The sequence below is a fragment of the Sciurus vulgaris genome, assembly GCF_902686455.1.
Source record: "Sciurus vulgaris genome assembly, chromosome: 2".
In the NCBI taxonomy this organism is placed as follows: Eukaryota; Metazoa; Chordata; class Mammalia; order Rodentia; family Sciuridae; genus Sciurus; species Sciurus vulgaris.
This window is the reverse complement of record NC_136462.1, coordinates 204,085,853-204,102,730: the sequence shown is the minus strand read 5'-3', so window position 1 is coordinate 204,102,730 and position 16,878 is coordinate 204,085,853. Positions and strand designations below refer to the sequence as shown.

Sequence of the window (16,878 nt, the reverse complement as noted above, 5' to 3'; positions counted from 1 at the left end):
GATCTGGACATTATTACCCTATGTGCATACATGATTACATGACCTGTGTGACTCTACATCATGCATAACCAGACAAAAAGAGAAGTTATACTCCATTTATGTATGATGTGCCAAAATGCATTCTACTGTTATGCATAACTAATTAGAATTTAAAAATATTAAAAAAATAAATACTGAACGACTAAATGCAAGCATACCCATCCATGCAGTGAACTATGAGTAAGCACTTACTGTGCACAAGTGATTATATTAGGTCATTCAGTGGCTACAGTTTCCTATGCTAAGGAAACTTTTTCAAAGTAGCAGGAGTGAAAGACTGTATTTGTCAGGTTGGAACTCAAGACAAAAAGAAGGAAATGCTTTGACCCAGTCAGACGAACATGACAGGCAGGGAGCCAGGTGTACAGGAGGTGTAACAGAAACCCAGGAGGCAGGGGCAACCAATCACAGAGCCTTCCACTGGGTAGACCAACATCAGCAAAGAACTCTTGCTTCAAGAAAGCAAATTTTAGCATATGCAGAGAGAAACCAACCAACTTTTACAGCAGGAGTTGCAGAAATGATGACTAAAGATTTGAGATAAAATAAATATCTTGCACATTAATGAGAAAACAAAACGCCGATCCAGCAACATAGTGAAAACGTGTCTCAAAGTAAAACACAAAAAGGGCTGGGATGTAGCTCAGTGGCAGAGCACCCCTAGGTTCAATTCCTAGTACCAGAAAAAAAAAAAAATCCCACTGATTCAACAGGGAAACAGAAAAGGACACAGATGGTTCACCAAAAAATAAAAATAAAAACAAATTTAAACAATTGGAAAAAGAAATCCGAAGTCACTCACTCCTTTTTTCTCAATACTGGGACTGAAACCAGGGGTGCTTAATAAATGAGCCCCAGCCCCAACCCTTTTTTTATATTTTATTTAGAGATAGGGTCTTGTTGAGTTGTTTAGTGCCTCACTAAGTTGCTGAGTCTGGCTTTGAACTCTTGATCCTCCTGCCTGAGCATCCTGAGCCCCTGGGATTCCAGGCATGTGCCACCATGCCTGGCCACTTTCACTGTGATGCTGAAGCCATTTTGGCACCTCTTTAGGATCAGTGACACTGAGGTGTGCGCTGGCTGGCTTGCTTGGTGAAGGCAGGTACATACCTCACACTACTCAGCACACACAATGACTTCTACAGCTGGCAACTTCACACCCTCCATCAAAATAAAGCATATGCACGCTTGACCAGCAACTCCACCTCAAGGGAGTCACAATATGAGCTCATTCTCGTGTGCACAGCACATTTTCACAGCATGGTTTGCAAACAGAAAGCAGCAGGAGTCCCCCTACATGTCCCCTGACAGGAGATGGCATACCTGAGGATTCCTGGCACACAAACAGCATTCTAAGCAATGGGCAAACACAGAAGTGCAGAACAAGGCTAAGGACTGACCTAGCAGCACTTATTAGAAAACTGAGAAGAAAAGGAAAACCCAGCAAAGGCAGTGAAGGAAGGTCCAGCAAGACTAAAAGAAAAGGAAAAATGCACAGTGTTTGTGGAAGAGAGTCCCCTGGGTTGGGCAGGGAATGACCCTGAGCTGCACCTCTAGGACTCTCAGGAGCATGGTGCCTGGAAGCTGCACTGGAGGGGAGAAGGAAGGGCCAGACGTCACAACACAACAGCAATCACAATCTGGCACACAATAGGAGGCTGGTAACAGTGACCGCTGCTCAGGAGGCAAGACACCAGGAAGTCACAATGCTCACTGCAGGGCACTGTGGAAACACAGTGACCCAAAATGACTGGCGAGGAAACTGGAGTGGTCACGTTTCAGCACAGCACACACAGCAGGAGCAGGTAACAGACCGCCAAGTTCATGCCAAGTTTGCCTGCACTCTGGCACAGGCTCAGAGATGGGTCCCACTCCCCCAAGTTGGGTCCACAGCAGGGTGGTCTACGAATCAGGCACAGGTGTCCTCCCTCACCTGATGCAGTGTTCTTCTCAAGCAGCTGGAGAACACAGGCTAGGAGAGCAAATGGGACGCACTGCTGGCGGAGGAAGTGCACTCAGAGGGGCTTAGGGAACCCTGGCTCACTGGACTCCACGAACCACCACCACTAGGGCTGCAATAAGGACCTCAGAGTCCGGGCAGAGGGAGCCCTCGGGAGGGCAGAACCAGCCGTCATGGTGCCCTGGGGCTGGGAAAGCACTGCCACTGCCAGCACAGACCCTCGCCCAACACAGGCAGACAACCTGGACAAAACACAGGCAGCAGTGGCTGGAGCTACACATGGGGAGGACTGAGACACAGGAAAAAGTCGAGGGTGCTCCATGGTTCCCAAGCTCACTGCCTGGGGATTTCCAGGCCACAGAGGGGACTCCCCGAGCAGAGGTAACCCCGAGAGAGCCAGGGTAACCAGGGAGGACAGAGTATACGGAACCAAATACGAGAATGAGAATACACGGCAGAACCCCAGAGCTCTGCCTTGTAGGGAGAACCCATGAGTCCAATCAGGGCACCCCCATCCAAAAAGAACCACTGGAAGGATTACCGAGAGCAACCCTGGGACCACACACAGAGCCCCGACCAGTGCCTACTGTCCCCAGCCAGGCTGAAATACCTCAAGGGCACAAGGAACTGGGACAAGACACAAAGAAGTCCAGGTCTGATGGGGGGATCAGCCCAAGGCTGAATACCCCTTGGGCCCTGAATTACAACACATGAAAGCAAAACCTGAAGGATCAAAGTCTCTCCAAGTGACTTTGCACTCCAACACTAAAACCAGGGAAAACCCAAGCTCTAGAATATTTAGAAGGTAAAAATGTCTAGCACTCAGCAAGGTCAACTTCACAGTGTTTAGCAACAAACCACACATGCAAGATTCCACGACAAGAAGGGGACAATCTCTCAAAATTGAGCCAAAATGACAGCTGTTAAAAGCAGCAGACAAAGAGGCTGGAACACTCACTGTAACTGTATTCCATGTGTTCGAAGTCAGGGAGGGGCGTGGAGAAAAGGCCAAAATTAAATTTCTAGAAATGAACACTAAACAATCTGAGATGAAAAATACATCTTGACACTGTAGAAAAAAAAGGTATGTGAATTTAAAGACAGAGAAATAGAGAAACTTAGGCTGGGGTTGTGGCTCTGTGATAGAGCGCTTGCCTAGCATGTGTGAGGCACTGGGTTCAATTCTCAGCACCACATATAAACAAACAAAGTAAAGGTCCATTGACAACTAAAAAATAAATAAAAATTAAAAAAGGAAATAGAGAAACTAGCCAGGCCCAGTGGCATATGCCTATAATCCCAGCGGCTCACAAGACAGAGGCAGGAGGATCACAAGTTCAAAGCCAGCCTCAACAAAAGCAAGACACCAAGCAACTCAGTGATACCCTGTCTCTAAACAAAATACAAAATAAGGCTGGGGATGTGGCGTAGTGGCCAAGTGCCACTTGGCCGAGTTCAATCCCTGGTATTCCCGCCTAAAAAAAGAGAAATCTATTTTAAATGAATGGTGTGTTAACTATATGAGCTAGCGTCATACTTAGTGGGAAGAACATTCCCTAGAATGTCAGAAACCCAAGACAAAGGAGGAGTCTCTCACCACTTCTATACAATACAGTACTGAAGTTTCTACCCGGAGATTCAGACAAGAGATAAAAGGCACCCAGATGGAAAAGAAGCAAAACTGAGCAATGCATGGTGGTCATGCTTGTGACTTCAGCAACCTGGGAGGCTGAGGCAAGAGAATCACAAGTACTAGGCCTCTCTGGGCAGGCGAGGGAGAACCTGACACAAAAAAAAACAAAAAAAATTTATTAAAAAGGGCTGGGGCCAGGTAGGGATGGTGCATACCTATAATCCCAGTGCCTCGGAAGGCTGAGGGAGGAGAATCACAAGTTCAAAGCCAGTCTCAGCAACTTAGCGAGTCCCTAAGCAACTCAACGAAACCCTGTCTCTAAGTAAAATACAAAAAAGGATGGGAATGTAGCTCAGTAGTTAAAGCGCCCCTGGGTTCAATACCCAGTACCAAAAAAGACTGGGGCTGCCAGGCATAATGGCACACTCCTATAATCCCAAAGGCTTTGGAGACTGAGAAAGGAGGATTGCAAGTTCAAAGCCAGCTGAAGATGTGACTCAGTGGTAAAGCACCCCTGGGTTAAATCTCCAGTACCAAAAAAAGAGGGGTGGGCATGGTAGTGCACACCTGTATTCCCAGCAAGGTGGGAGGTTGAGGCAGGAGAATTGCAAGTTCAAGGTCAGACTCAGCAATTTATTGAGACCCTAAGTAACTTAGTGAGACCCTGTCTCAAAATGAAAAAAACAAAAAAGGTTGAGTATGTAACTCAGTGGTAAAGTGCCCCTGGGTTAAACTACCAGTATTATGTGCACACACATGCACAAACACACATACACACATTATCAACAACTTGAAAATAAAACTTTAAAAAAATTCCACTTAAAATAGCAACCAAAAATAATAAAACAGGGCTCAGAATATAGCTCAGGGGTAGAGGGCTTGCCTAGCATGCATGAAGCCCTAGGATCAATACCCAGCAGTGAAAAAAATGTAAAAAATTTAGAAATGAGTTTAACAAAAAAAGTGCAAGATTTGCATACTGAAACACTGCTGAAAAAGATTAAAGACCTAAAAAAATAAAAAATGTATCACCCACACAGATCAGACAACTAAATATTAAGATGACAGCATTTCTCAAATTGATCAAATTGAATCTATGCACTCTTATGTCAAAAACCAGTTGGCTTTTTGGCAGAAGCTGAAGATGATTCTAAAATTCATATAGAAACAAAAAGAAGTAAGCATAGCCAAAACCGTATGAAAAAGAACAAAGCAGGACTCACACTTCTCAACTTCAAAACTGTTGCAGCTGCAGTGGTCAGAACACTGTGGTGCTGCAGAAAGACATGCAGACCAGTGGAGCACGTTCAGAATGAACCCTCACACGGACAACCCACCAATTTCAACAAGCATGCCAAGACCATTTGGATGGGTAATAAGAAGAGTCAGTGGTGCTGGGACAACTGGATGTAAAAACACCAAAGAATGAGGTGAGCCCCCACTTCATACCATGTGCCAGCACTAACTCAAAATAAGCCACCGTCCTAAACATTGAAACCTTCAGAAAACACAGAGGCAAATGTTAACAGGACTGGGTTAGGCGAGAGTTCTGATATGACACTTGAAGCATGATCAAAAATGAAAGCTCAATTGGATATATAATTTTAATATGCAAAACTAAAAATATTTATGCTATAAGCAACGTAGTCAAGAAAGTAAATCATCTTTCTGATAATGATTTATATCCAGAATATATGGAAAGAACTGGGGGTTGGGATATAGCTCAGTGGTAAGCACTTGCTTAACATGTGCAAGGCCCTGGGTTCAATTCCCAGCCCCAATTAAAAAAAAAAAAAAAAAAGCTTAAATCTTAATACAACGTAGTAATAAAAGAGCAGACAACAATAACAACCGAGACAATCCAATTTAAAAGTGTAAAAGGCAAAAATTTTTAAAGGTAAAAGAGCTGGGTACAATGGCACATGCCCGCAATCCCAGCAGCTTGGGAGGCCAAGGCAGGAGGGTCACAGGTTCAAAGTCAGCCTCAGCAACTCAACCTACACAACTTAGCGAGAACCTGCCTCAAAATTTTAAAATAGGAATGTGGTTCAGTGGTTAAGCACTTATGGATTCAAACCCTGGTATCAAAAAATAAAAAAAATAAATAAAATAAAAGGTAAAGGATTTTGGTACATGTATACTACAACATGGATGTCCCTTGAAAATATACCAAGTGAAAGCCGAGTTTCAGAAGACCATATGCTGTTATACAGGTCCATTTACCTCAAATTTCCAGAGAAAGGAAAGCAGAAAGGGGAGAAGGAAGAAAAGCAAGGCTACAGAGGAAAGGGGAGGGGAGGGAATCGGGGATAGATGGCTGCTGGGCACAGCATCCCTTTACTAGTAACAGGAGAGGGGGAAGACCACAGTGAAGGGTGCACAGCCAGGAACATACTGAAAACTGCCCAACTGTACACTTTTTTTTTTTTTTATTTTATTGTAAACAAATGGGATACATGTTGCCTCTCTGTTCCAACTGTACACTTTATTTATTTTCTGGTGCTGGGGATTAAACCCATGGGCATTCTACCCCAGGGCTCCCCTGTGCCTTTTTTTGTGGTGCTGGGAATTGCTCATGCTAAGCAAGTACTCTATCACTAAGTTACATCCCCTTTCTTATTTTACTTTGGGACAGGTCTTGTTAAGTCCTCCAGACTGGCCTTGAACTTGTGTCCTCCTGCCTCAGTCAACCAACTCCCTGGGATTGTTAGAAATACTAAGGTACCACAAGAAATCAGACATGTGCTTGAAAGTGGGTGTGCAAGGCATTTACTCCTTCCAGAAGGGCATGCTACCAGAACCTGGCATGCAGTTTTTATCCGTGACACAGCGCTGCCCTCTGCCCTGACTGGAGGAGCTCAGGGGTACAATCTAAGAGATTAGCTAATTTTAAAATTGGGGCAAACAAATATAAGGGCTAATAATTAAAATGGCTACAACTGGATACAACTAAGGTTAAATGCTATATTCTGAAAATGGACAACCAAACTTTCTACTTTTCACAGGATTATAGATGTGGCTACCATGCCTGACTTGACTCACACACTGTAAAAGAGTGAATTTTATGCAATATTAATTATAGCTTAATAATCTGGCAAAAATGTTTGATGAACTTCAAGCACAAGAAACATGAAGAACACTACACCAAGGCATGTTACAATCAAAATCAGATGGAGAAATCTTAAAAACTGCCAGAAGTCGGATGCAGTAGCCCACACCTGTCATCCCAGCAGCTCAGGAGGCTGAGGCAGGAAGATCACAAATTCAAAGTCAGCCTCAGCAAAAGTGAAGTGCTAAGTAATGCAGTGAGACCCTGCCTCTAAATAAAATACAAAATAGGGCTGGGATGTGGCTCAGTGGCTGAGTACCCCTGAGTTTAAACCCCAATAAATACCTCCATCCCAAAAAAAAAAAAAAACCTGCAAGAATTCAAACCAAGACATCACACTGCTCACTAGAGAAAGAAGTATCACCCTGACCTTTTATACCAAACGGGAATACCTTTCAAAGATAAGGGTGAAATAAAGACTATTTGCAGACACACACAAGCAGGAAGAATTTATGTAGGCAGACCTATACTGAACAAACATTAAAGACAGTCAGGCAGGAGGAACATGATGCCTGCTAGAGATCTGGGCACAGAGGAGCAGGGAGAGCCTCAGAAACAGCAACAACAAGGCTGCAGGACCAACGGAGTTGGGCCTGGTTGGTTAAGGTCAGAGATGTGCAACCTCAGGTCTTGTACTTGAGGGTTTGTCTTTTTCTTTCTTTTTTCTTTTTTCTTTTTCAGTGCTGGGGACTGAACCCAGGGCTTTGCAAACATTAGGTAAGCACTCTACCATTGAGCCACAACCCTAACCCTGCATCTCAGAGTTTAAAGAAAAACAGTAACAAGGTCAAGGAAAGGAGCACATACCTATAGTCTCATCTACTTGGGAGGCTGAGGCAGGAAGTTCATGAGTTCCTGCTCAGTCTGGGCAACTTAACGACTGTCTCAAAATAAAAAGAGTGGGCTGGGGATATAGCTCAGTTGGTAGAATGCTTGCCTTGAAAGCACAAGACCCTGGGTTCAATCCCCAGTACTGCAAAATAAATAAATAAATAAATAAAAAGAGCTGAGGATGTGGCTCTGTGACAAAGTGCTTGCCTAGCATGAGTAAGGTTCAACAACCAGTACCCTTCCCCACAAAATTGCCAAACACAGAAAGGAGTCACATGGCTGAATAACAATAACATCCTATGAAACAAAGCACAGGTGCTGAGTGTGAGAAGAGTCAAGAGACCTAGGAACAGGCAGTGGCATCAGTTGACATAACCTCCTGAGGAGAACCACAGAGGAAGGGGATAGTATATTCCTGAGCACCTGGAGCAGCAGCCAGCTGCAGATGTCCATGGCACAGAAGGCAGGCTGCAGGGTGGTGTGAGCATCTTCCAGCACAGAGGGGCCCTCCTGGCAGGACACAGTGCTGGGGAGTTAGGGTACAGGTCCCATTACAAAGTACTTCTACTCAGTAGAGCCAAACAGCAGAAGGCTCACTTGCTTGTGGCTCCTTGGAGGGGGCAATGGAGGACCAAGTCCTAGGGGTGGTTTAGATGACCTTCAGAGATTGTCCAACCCTACATCTACAGGTAAGTGGAATAGCATAGCCTACCTGGATCCACTGCTCACGGTTGATCTCTACACCATTGGCCCGCAGGGAGGTGATGGCTCGGTCAATGATCTTCTCCACCATCTGCGTGTTCCCATTGGCCTCTTCAAGCTTGGCAGCCGTGATCCAGATGTGCCGGTCTGTAGGAATGTTCTCTCGTGCTTTGTTTAAGACCTTGCGGGCATTTTCATAAGTTTCCAGCCTCGCCAGAGCAAGCCAGAGCTAGAGAGGGTGTCAGAAAAAGGACAGTGTGAGCTGAGGATATAGCTCAGTTGGTAGAGTGCTTGCCTCACATGCACAAAGCCCTGGTTTCAATCCCTAGCACCACAAAAGAGGGGAAAAAAAAGAAATAGGAAAAGAAAGAAAGAGGACCGTGTACACTGGCACAGAGTACTACCCTCCAGGCCTGAGGTAAGCCAAGCTCAAGGGCCCCACAGCACAGGCTTTCTCAAAACTAAGCTGCACACAGTGTCAGATGTCTGCAATCTCAGTTACCTGGGAGGCCAAGGCAGGAGGCCAGCCTGAGCAACTTGGTGAGATATGACTCAAAATAAAAATTTTAAAAGGGATGGGGATGCAGTTCAGTGGTAGATCATTTGCCTAGCGTGTGCAAGGCCCTGAGTTCAATCCCTAGTACTGAGGGGAAAAATTTTTCAAGGACCGTTTAAACAAGAACACACAAAATATTCACAGCAGCATTTCTCATCAACTGACCATGTGGTTGTGCTTCTGACTTAGCAACTGACTGGTACACGAAAAGTTAATGGCACTCTTGATCAGATGCTGGGGCAGGAGGTGAGCAAGGTGAGCTGGATGAGAGATGGCTGCTCAGCCTTCTGGAATTCTCATCCTAAATCTGTTAATTCTGCAGCATCTAATTCCAAAATGTATATGGGCTCTTTTTTATGTCAATAAAATAAGATTAACTGGAGAATTTCATAATGCCCCTTAGGATAATTAAAGACATACTAGATATCATAAAACCAAGACGAAAATCACTGCACAGAATGCTGTTAACTACAATGCTTAAAGAAATCCCACCAGCCATGAGGCAAGGAGGGGAGCCACACTGGGCTGGCAGGGCAGCACACTGCTTTGTATCACCTGCCACCCTTCAGTTTCCACCTACAAACTCTGGGCTGCATTAGAAGTCATGTCCCTGAAGAGTTTTCTATAGTGGTCTGGGGTGAGCAAAGATTTCATTCTGCACGCCCATTCCCCAATTCATGCACCCACCCCGCGCTGCACTTCTGCAGCACATGCCTCACTGAACCACCTACTACCCTGCCTGGCAGCGATGCAGAGCAGCATCCTAGGTTTAACCCTGCCTTCTGCTGCCAGAAATCAGAGTCCAGGTGAGACCATGCTCCACGTGGACCTCCGCAGATGCTGAAAGGTTTGGGTCTTCCTGAGCCCAGCACACTCACCTCCACACTGGTAGGGCAGCACTCCACAGCTCGGCTAAGCATGATCCGAGCGTCTTCTGGCTCTTCCAGTTCAACAGCTGCTTTCCACAAACGAACTGAGTTTGGAACATGCTCAAGGGCTGGAAAGGCAAACACCAAAGTGGGTCACAGAAAAGGAAACAAAATGGGAGATTCATGCAGGAGCATGCTGCTGCCAGCAGGAAGAGCTGGACTCCCTGGCCACAGAAAAGGGCTACAGAGCTCAGCTAAGTCAGATCACAAGACAAAGAGAGCACCTGAGTGTCCCAAAAAGCAAGGGAACAATCAAAGCCTGCTGGTCCACACTGGCAGGACTCAGGACACAGGTGAAATAATGAACCTCAACAACATACTGAGTAAAAGTAGCCAGTCCTAGGACAGCGACACTGGAAGGCCCCACTTGTGATGACTGTGAGGACAGGTGGAACTGATCCTGGTGGAAGGTGTCAGAGGATGGCTTCGTCAGGCATAATGGCCATGCCTGTAATCCCAGCAGCTTGGAAAGCTGAGGCAGGAGGATCGTGAGTTCAAAGCTAGCCTCAGCAACTTAGTGAGGCCCTGAGCAACTCAGAGAGACCCTGTCTCTCAATAAAATATAAAAAAAAGGTTGGGGATATGGCTCAGTGGTCAAGTGCCCCTGGGTTCAATCCCCAGTACACACACAAAAAAAGAATGGGGCTGGGGTTGTGACTCAGTGGTAGAGCACTCACCTAGTGCATGTGGACCCTGGGTTCAAGTCTCAGCACCACATAAAAATAAATAAAGGTATTGAGTCCACCTACAACTTAAAAAAAAAAAAAAAAAGACAAGTGGCTGTGAAAATCAAGCAGTGGGCTGCGACTAGCTACAGTCCTGGGGGCACTGGTGAGGCAGGCAATGCCTGCATCCTGGCAGGGCAAGGGAGCACTTGGGAGGACAACAGATGGCACGCCTGAGTTCTAAGTGACTTGTTAAATACAATGTTAAAAAACAAAAAATGACCAGCATGAGAAAGACCTTAGAATCACACTTTCTCTTAAAACGAATCACATGGAACTTGAAAAAGAAGGAAAAAAAATCAAGAGCAAACTAAGACAACTTATAGGACGACGATGGGATACTCTGAAGGTCTAAGAGCACAGTCGACCCGTGTGCATGGGCGTCACAGTCCAAAGTCACAGCACCACACCTCACGTGGAGTAAGCCCTGCAGTATGCAGCAGGCCCTGATTCCTGAGATGACAGCTAAGTAGCGAACAGGCAGGCAGGATACACAGCATGGAGCGCTAGGGCACTGGACAGGATGGATGCTGTCCCAGGCAGGAAAACATGCGATTATGTCACACTCTTAGAAGCAACTTAAAACCAATGAACTACTTTTTTCTGGAATTTTCTATTTATGTTTTTGGGCCACGGTTGACCATGTGGGTAACTTAAGCCAGGAAAAGTGACACCATGGATGAGGGACTACTATAAAACCGCAGTGTATTCAAATGCTCAAGATGACAGGCAACACCCAAGAGCTCAGCAGTACTGAACTGCTACCCAGACCCATGAAATGCAACAATGCTAAAAAAAAAAAAAGCCCATTATCTAGGCACCACTGCACTCCTCAGGTCTGAGCTGCTCAGAAGGCTGAGCAGAAGGACCCTGAGTTCATGACTGGCCTGGGAAAGTTAGTGAGATCCTGTCGCAAAATTAATAAAATGGTTGAGGATGTGGCTCAGTGGCAGAGCATTTGCCTATTACATGAGGCCCTGTCTTCTATTCCCAGCAAAACAAACACACACACACACCTGATTTTAAATCTTTAGTAAATGAACAGATATCCCAGTCATCTTGGAGAACCACTAGTTATTCTGAAAGCTGGCAAACAAAAAGAACAAATCCGGCACCTATTCTTTCTTGAATAAACTCAGTAAACAATACTGATATAAGATCTCTTTAGAATAATTCTGAAAATACAATCAAAAATGGTAGGAGAGCTGTAATAGCACCACTGTACACACCCTAGTGGCCTAATGGGCACAAGCACATGTCAACTGCTACACAAGGCAGGAGCCCAAAGGCTGCAAAGAACTCCAGAAAGAACACTCAGCTACTGGGCCATCTCACCTGCCAATAGGAGAGGGCCTTTGTGCTTCCTGATGCACTGTAACCAACACTTCTTGCCAAAAAAAAAAAAAAAAAAAAAAAAACCAACCAAGCCTGATTCTGCAGAGCCTCCAGATTTACCTCCTGATTTCAAGAAGATTCAAGAAATGACAGACCCACATTAAGCCTCATGGCTGCAGTGAGCAGAATATACAGGAAAAACCACCCACCAACCTAGAAAAGACACATCAGTCAAAGACACCACTTGGTCCTGATTCACACCAACCATGTGAGTGCCTGTGGCATGTGTTGACATGCGGAAAAGTTGAGCACTATGGAAACTGGACAAGACAATAAGTCATATCTGTGATGTTGTTATGACTTCAGATGTAGCATGGTATTCTGAGTGTAAAAAGAGCCTTCATATTTTTAGGGGAACATGCTAAAACTTAGGGTTCACTCTATAATGGCTGCACAGGGAGACAAGTGACTAGAGCAGCAGGTGACACAGGCCACACACCACAAGGTCCACACTTCCTGAACACCGAAAATCAGTGTCAACAAGCAAATTGTAGGCAGGCCTGGTGGCACACACCTGCAATCCCAGTGGCTCAAGAGGCTGAGGCAGAAGGATCGTGAGTTCAAAGCCAGCCTCAGCAACTTAGCAAGGTGCTAAGCAGCTCAGGGAGACCCTTGTCCCCAAATAAAATACAAAATAGGGCTGGGGATGTGGCTCAGTGGTCAAGTGGCCTGGGAAGCAGTCCTGGCGAGAAGCAATCACCTGGTTAAGGAGCATGAGGTGACCACGCAACACACTCTCACCATGAACTCAGTGTTACCTACAGACCAAGCCTCAAAATCAGGTGGATCTGACAGTGGCCTCATTAGGTAAAATGGAAAGGAGGAGACAGAGGGTAGACCAAAGGCAGGGACAGCATTGCTAAGCTGACTGAGCCACAGAATGATGCCACCCATAACTGGAGGCCGCTCAATCACCTGCCTCCCTTGGCCCATACTTGCAGCTTTGGGAACTAAGAAAGAAAAAAACCCTGAGGTTTATGGGGTTTTGCACGGCACACTGGTAACAAACAGTCCTGATGTGAAATCGAGTGTGAGACAATTAGAAGACTGATCTACATTGATTCCTGTAGGGCACAGCCTCCTGTTCAGGCTGGCAGCCGATCCTCCTGAGCAGTGGGAACACTGGCTGAGAAAAACGCCCCAAAGTCAGGCCCCAACCCTATTGGAGGCAGCATGTGCCTGTGCACAGACACCAGTCACACAGCAGAAAACCAGTCTTAAAGGCACAGTGCTGCCTGCATAGCTCCCAAGGCCCTGTATCCCACTTCCACCCTGTGCACCAGCCATCAGAAGCCTCGTCCCAAAGCAGGAGGTGCCAACCGAGCACATGCCTGCAGCTCCACCGTCTCTCTGGTTTCTTCATGCACCTTCCTTGATTCCCAGGGTGAAACCAAGATACCAACACACACTGGAAGATCATGTCTAAAGCCTAGAAGGTCCTGAGTCCAGGTTCAGCATTTCCAAGTGTAAAAGTTATGGGACTACAATGGTCAGAACAGGCAAAACCAGCAGAGATGCAGACTCTTTGGAGGCAAAGTCTGGGTCACCTGTACAAGCACAGCACTCAGTTAGGCATAGCAGTGGGAGAAGAAAGTCCTGCCTCCAGCAGGTGGCACAGAACAATTCTCCAGCAAGGGAGGATTGTCTATATACTAATTTCCTCTCCCCATCACATGTGTGGGTGGGAGGGGAAGCTGGGCACTGAGCCTAGGAGTACTCTATCACTAAGTTACACCCCTAGCCCTTTTAATTTTAACACAGGATCTCACTAAGTTACCCAGGCTAGCCTCAAACTTGCCATCCTTCTGCCTTGGCCCCCCGAGTTGCTGGAAATACACACAAGTGTCACCATTCCTGACTCCAGACTTCACCATTCCATGTCTCAAGAACAGGGCATCCTGGTGGGACTGAACTTGTGGAGTCCCTGACTTCACCCAGAGGGGGCATGATGACCCCAAGACCCCACGTCTCCAACCTCTACGAGAACCAGCACCTTTCATCAGTGGTTCAAGAGCAGCCCACAAGAGCCTGCTGAACAACTCAGTTCTTCACAGGGCTCCTAGGCTAAATATCTCTGCAAGCTAAGACTACCCCACCCACAGAAGCCTGATGTAGCAGCAATAGCACAGGAAGCACTGTAGTGCAGTCGGCCCAGTGATGGAGCCACACACCTTCAGTGGGCCAGAAATGGGAAAGCATTCTAAACATGAAGATATGACCACACAGCAGCCAACAGGACCTCCCGTCCCATGGCCACCTGACCCTACAGGGGGACATCCAGTGCACTGAGGGCTGTGCTGTTCTTGTGCTCTCAGGACACATCAGTGCAGCCACCAGAGGCTGCCTGCCTTGTGGACCTGAGCACATGGTCCCACTTCCATCACCTGCATTGACTGGCAGAGACAGTGCTTTCCACACACCAGGGCTGGCCTTGTCTTATGGAGGTGAAGAGAGACACCCAATGGCCTGACCCCTCCAGGGCACTCTGCTCATGGGACACCCACCTGACCAGTGAATGCACAGGCCACACCACCTCCCCTGATCCCAACCCTCCTTTCACAGATGGAAGACACTGAACTTGGAAGTCACACACACGCCCAAAGTTACTCAGCATCCTCTTATCTCAGACTAGTAACTAAAACTTGTTCTTCAAATAAACAACTAGGGTGTCAGCTGCACCAACTGCAACCCAGAGCTCACAGAGATGTGCCTGCCAAGCCCCGTGAACTGGCGGGGTCCTAAGCACTATGCAGTGGCACTCGCCTCCTTTTTACAGCTGGGTCCGTCCTGTGGTGCCTATCTTAAGAACTCACCAACAACTCAGCGCAGCAGCTCTGGGCTCTGCTGCAGGCACCCCAGATAAAGTATGCTGTTTCCAAGGACTCCCCAAGGGAAGGGGCCAGCCAAGACCAGGATCAGGGAGCAGTAGCAGGCCGATGTGGTGATCTGAAGCTCCCTCACTCTGGTGCAGCATCTGTCTAAGTGAGTAGAGCCAGGAGGCCCCTCCCTACAAGGTCCACGAGGGCCCTAGACAGGCAATCCCTCCACAATCCCCAACACTCCTTCTCAGGGCCCATCTCCATGACACACTCCCCCTCCAGATCTGAAGCCAACTAGAAATGAAACCAGACAATCTGGTGGTGAACAGGGAATGACCACAAACACATGCATTAGCACTCATCCGACTGCAGCAGGGGAAATTACTTCAGTAGGGTTTTCCTAAATAAACAACACTAATTACATAGCACTTAATGTATTTTTCACCACAGAACTATTTTTCTGGATGAAACAGACAAGAAGTTGATTTCTATAAACCAAGACAGTGCTAACTTTCTGCTCCTGGCCTCATTATGAGATGGGCCTTAAGCACTGCACACAAGAAACTAGACCATGAGAACCAACAGGAAACACGGTGGAACACACGAGTCACACATTCAGGGAGAACCAGGGAATAGGAGTCACATATAGCAGACAGTAAGAGGGCAAAAGCTGCATGTGATAAGGGGTGTCCCATCCAAAAGCTCTTGTCTGCAGGGTCCTATCACAGTACACGGTCCTAAGGCAACTCTGATTCTCCTTCAAATACACATCTGAAAAAGGAGAGCAAGAAACCCCACCAAAGACCCCTTGCTTCCACAAACACACCCAATTGCACCTAGGCTAAATTCAGGCAGAACAAGACATCTGCACAGATTTACTGCCTAATAGCCTTCTGACCAGCGTTTGTTCCAAGCAGCATGGTGGCAATCCCAGTTACTCAGGAGGTTAAGGCAGGAAGATGGCAAGTTTGAGGCCAGTGTGGACAACTTACTATGACCCTGATTCAAAATAAAAGGGCTGGGGTTGTAGCTCAATGGTAGAACACTTGCCTGGCGTGCCTTAGGTCCTGAGTTTCATCCCTAGTACAGGAAGGAAGAAAGAAAGCAGACAGGCAGGCAGGCAGGCAGCATGGATCATCAGGTCTGGTGGAGGTAGCCAAAGCAAATTCAGGCCAAAGAAGCAATGATGGAGGCATCGCAATAACCAACATCAAATCATACTACAGAGCTACAGTAACAAAACCACATGGTTCTGGCATAACAACGTACACACAGTCAAGAGGTACAGAACAGAAGACACAGACAAACCCACAGATACAATCATCTGATCCTTGATAAAGGTACCAAAAACATACACTGGAGAAAAGAGTCTTTTAACCAATGGTACTAGGAAAACTTGTTATCTACATATAAAAGAATGAAACAGCCCCTTTCGCTCACGATGCACAAAACCAACTCTATGTAGATCAAAGACCTTGAAACCAAACCAGAAACTATGTGACTCTTAGAAGAAAATGTAGGGTCAACACTCCCAACACACAGTCACAGTGATTTTCTTAATAAGACCCAGGAAATAATGCCAGGAGTTAGTAAATGGGATGGCATTAAATTACAAAGCTTTTGCACAACAAAGAAATAGGAATGTGAAGAGAGAATATACAGATTGGATAACCTTTGCTAATTACTGTTCTGGCAGGACCAGTATCTAGAATATATGAAAAACCCAAAAAACTCTACGTCAAAAAATCATAATCATGAGGCTGGGCCCGGTGGTGCACACCTGTAATCTCAGAGGCTCAGGAGGCGGAGGCAGGAGGATCTTGAGCTCAAAGCCAGTCTCAGCAAAAGCCAGGCAGTAAGCAACTCAGTGAAACCCTTTGTCTAAATAAAATAGAAAATAGGGCTGGGGATGTGGCTTAGTGATCGAGTGGCCCTGAGTTCAATTCCCAGTACCAAAATAAATAATAAATAATAATAACCAAATAATCCAATTGATAAATGGGCAGAGGAATTAAATTTCTTTCTTCTCAAAAGAAATACAAACGGCCAACAAATAGATGAAAAAATGTTCAACATCATTAGCAATTAGGGAAATGCATATCAAAACTACCCTGAGAGAGGTTTCAAGATGGCGGCCTAGGGGTGGCTGCATTTCATGTTGCTCCAGGACTCAGGATTCA

General features: G+C 46.2%; 1 protein-coding gene across 2 annotated transcripts in view; it reads right to left on the bottom strand.

Moving 5' to 3' along the window:
* PRPF6 (pre-mRNA processing factor 6) overlaps nucleotides 1-16,878 on the bottom strand; it is a 52,609-nt gene that overhangs the window by 15,871 nt on the left and 19,860 nt on the right. For both annotated transcript variants that reach the window (XM_079127416.1, XM_079127417.1), the window contains 2 exons: nucleotides 9,709-9,827; nucleotides 8,285-8,503 (listed from right to left, as the gene is read on the bottom strand). In XM_079127416.1, the coding sequence (XP_078983542.1) occupies nucleotides 8,285-8,503; nucleotides 9,709-9,827 (338 nt within the window). The remainder of the gene's footprint in view (nucleotides 1-8,284; nucleotides 8,504-9,708; nucleotides 9,828-16,878) is intronic.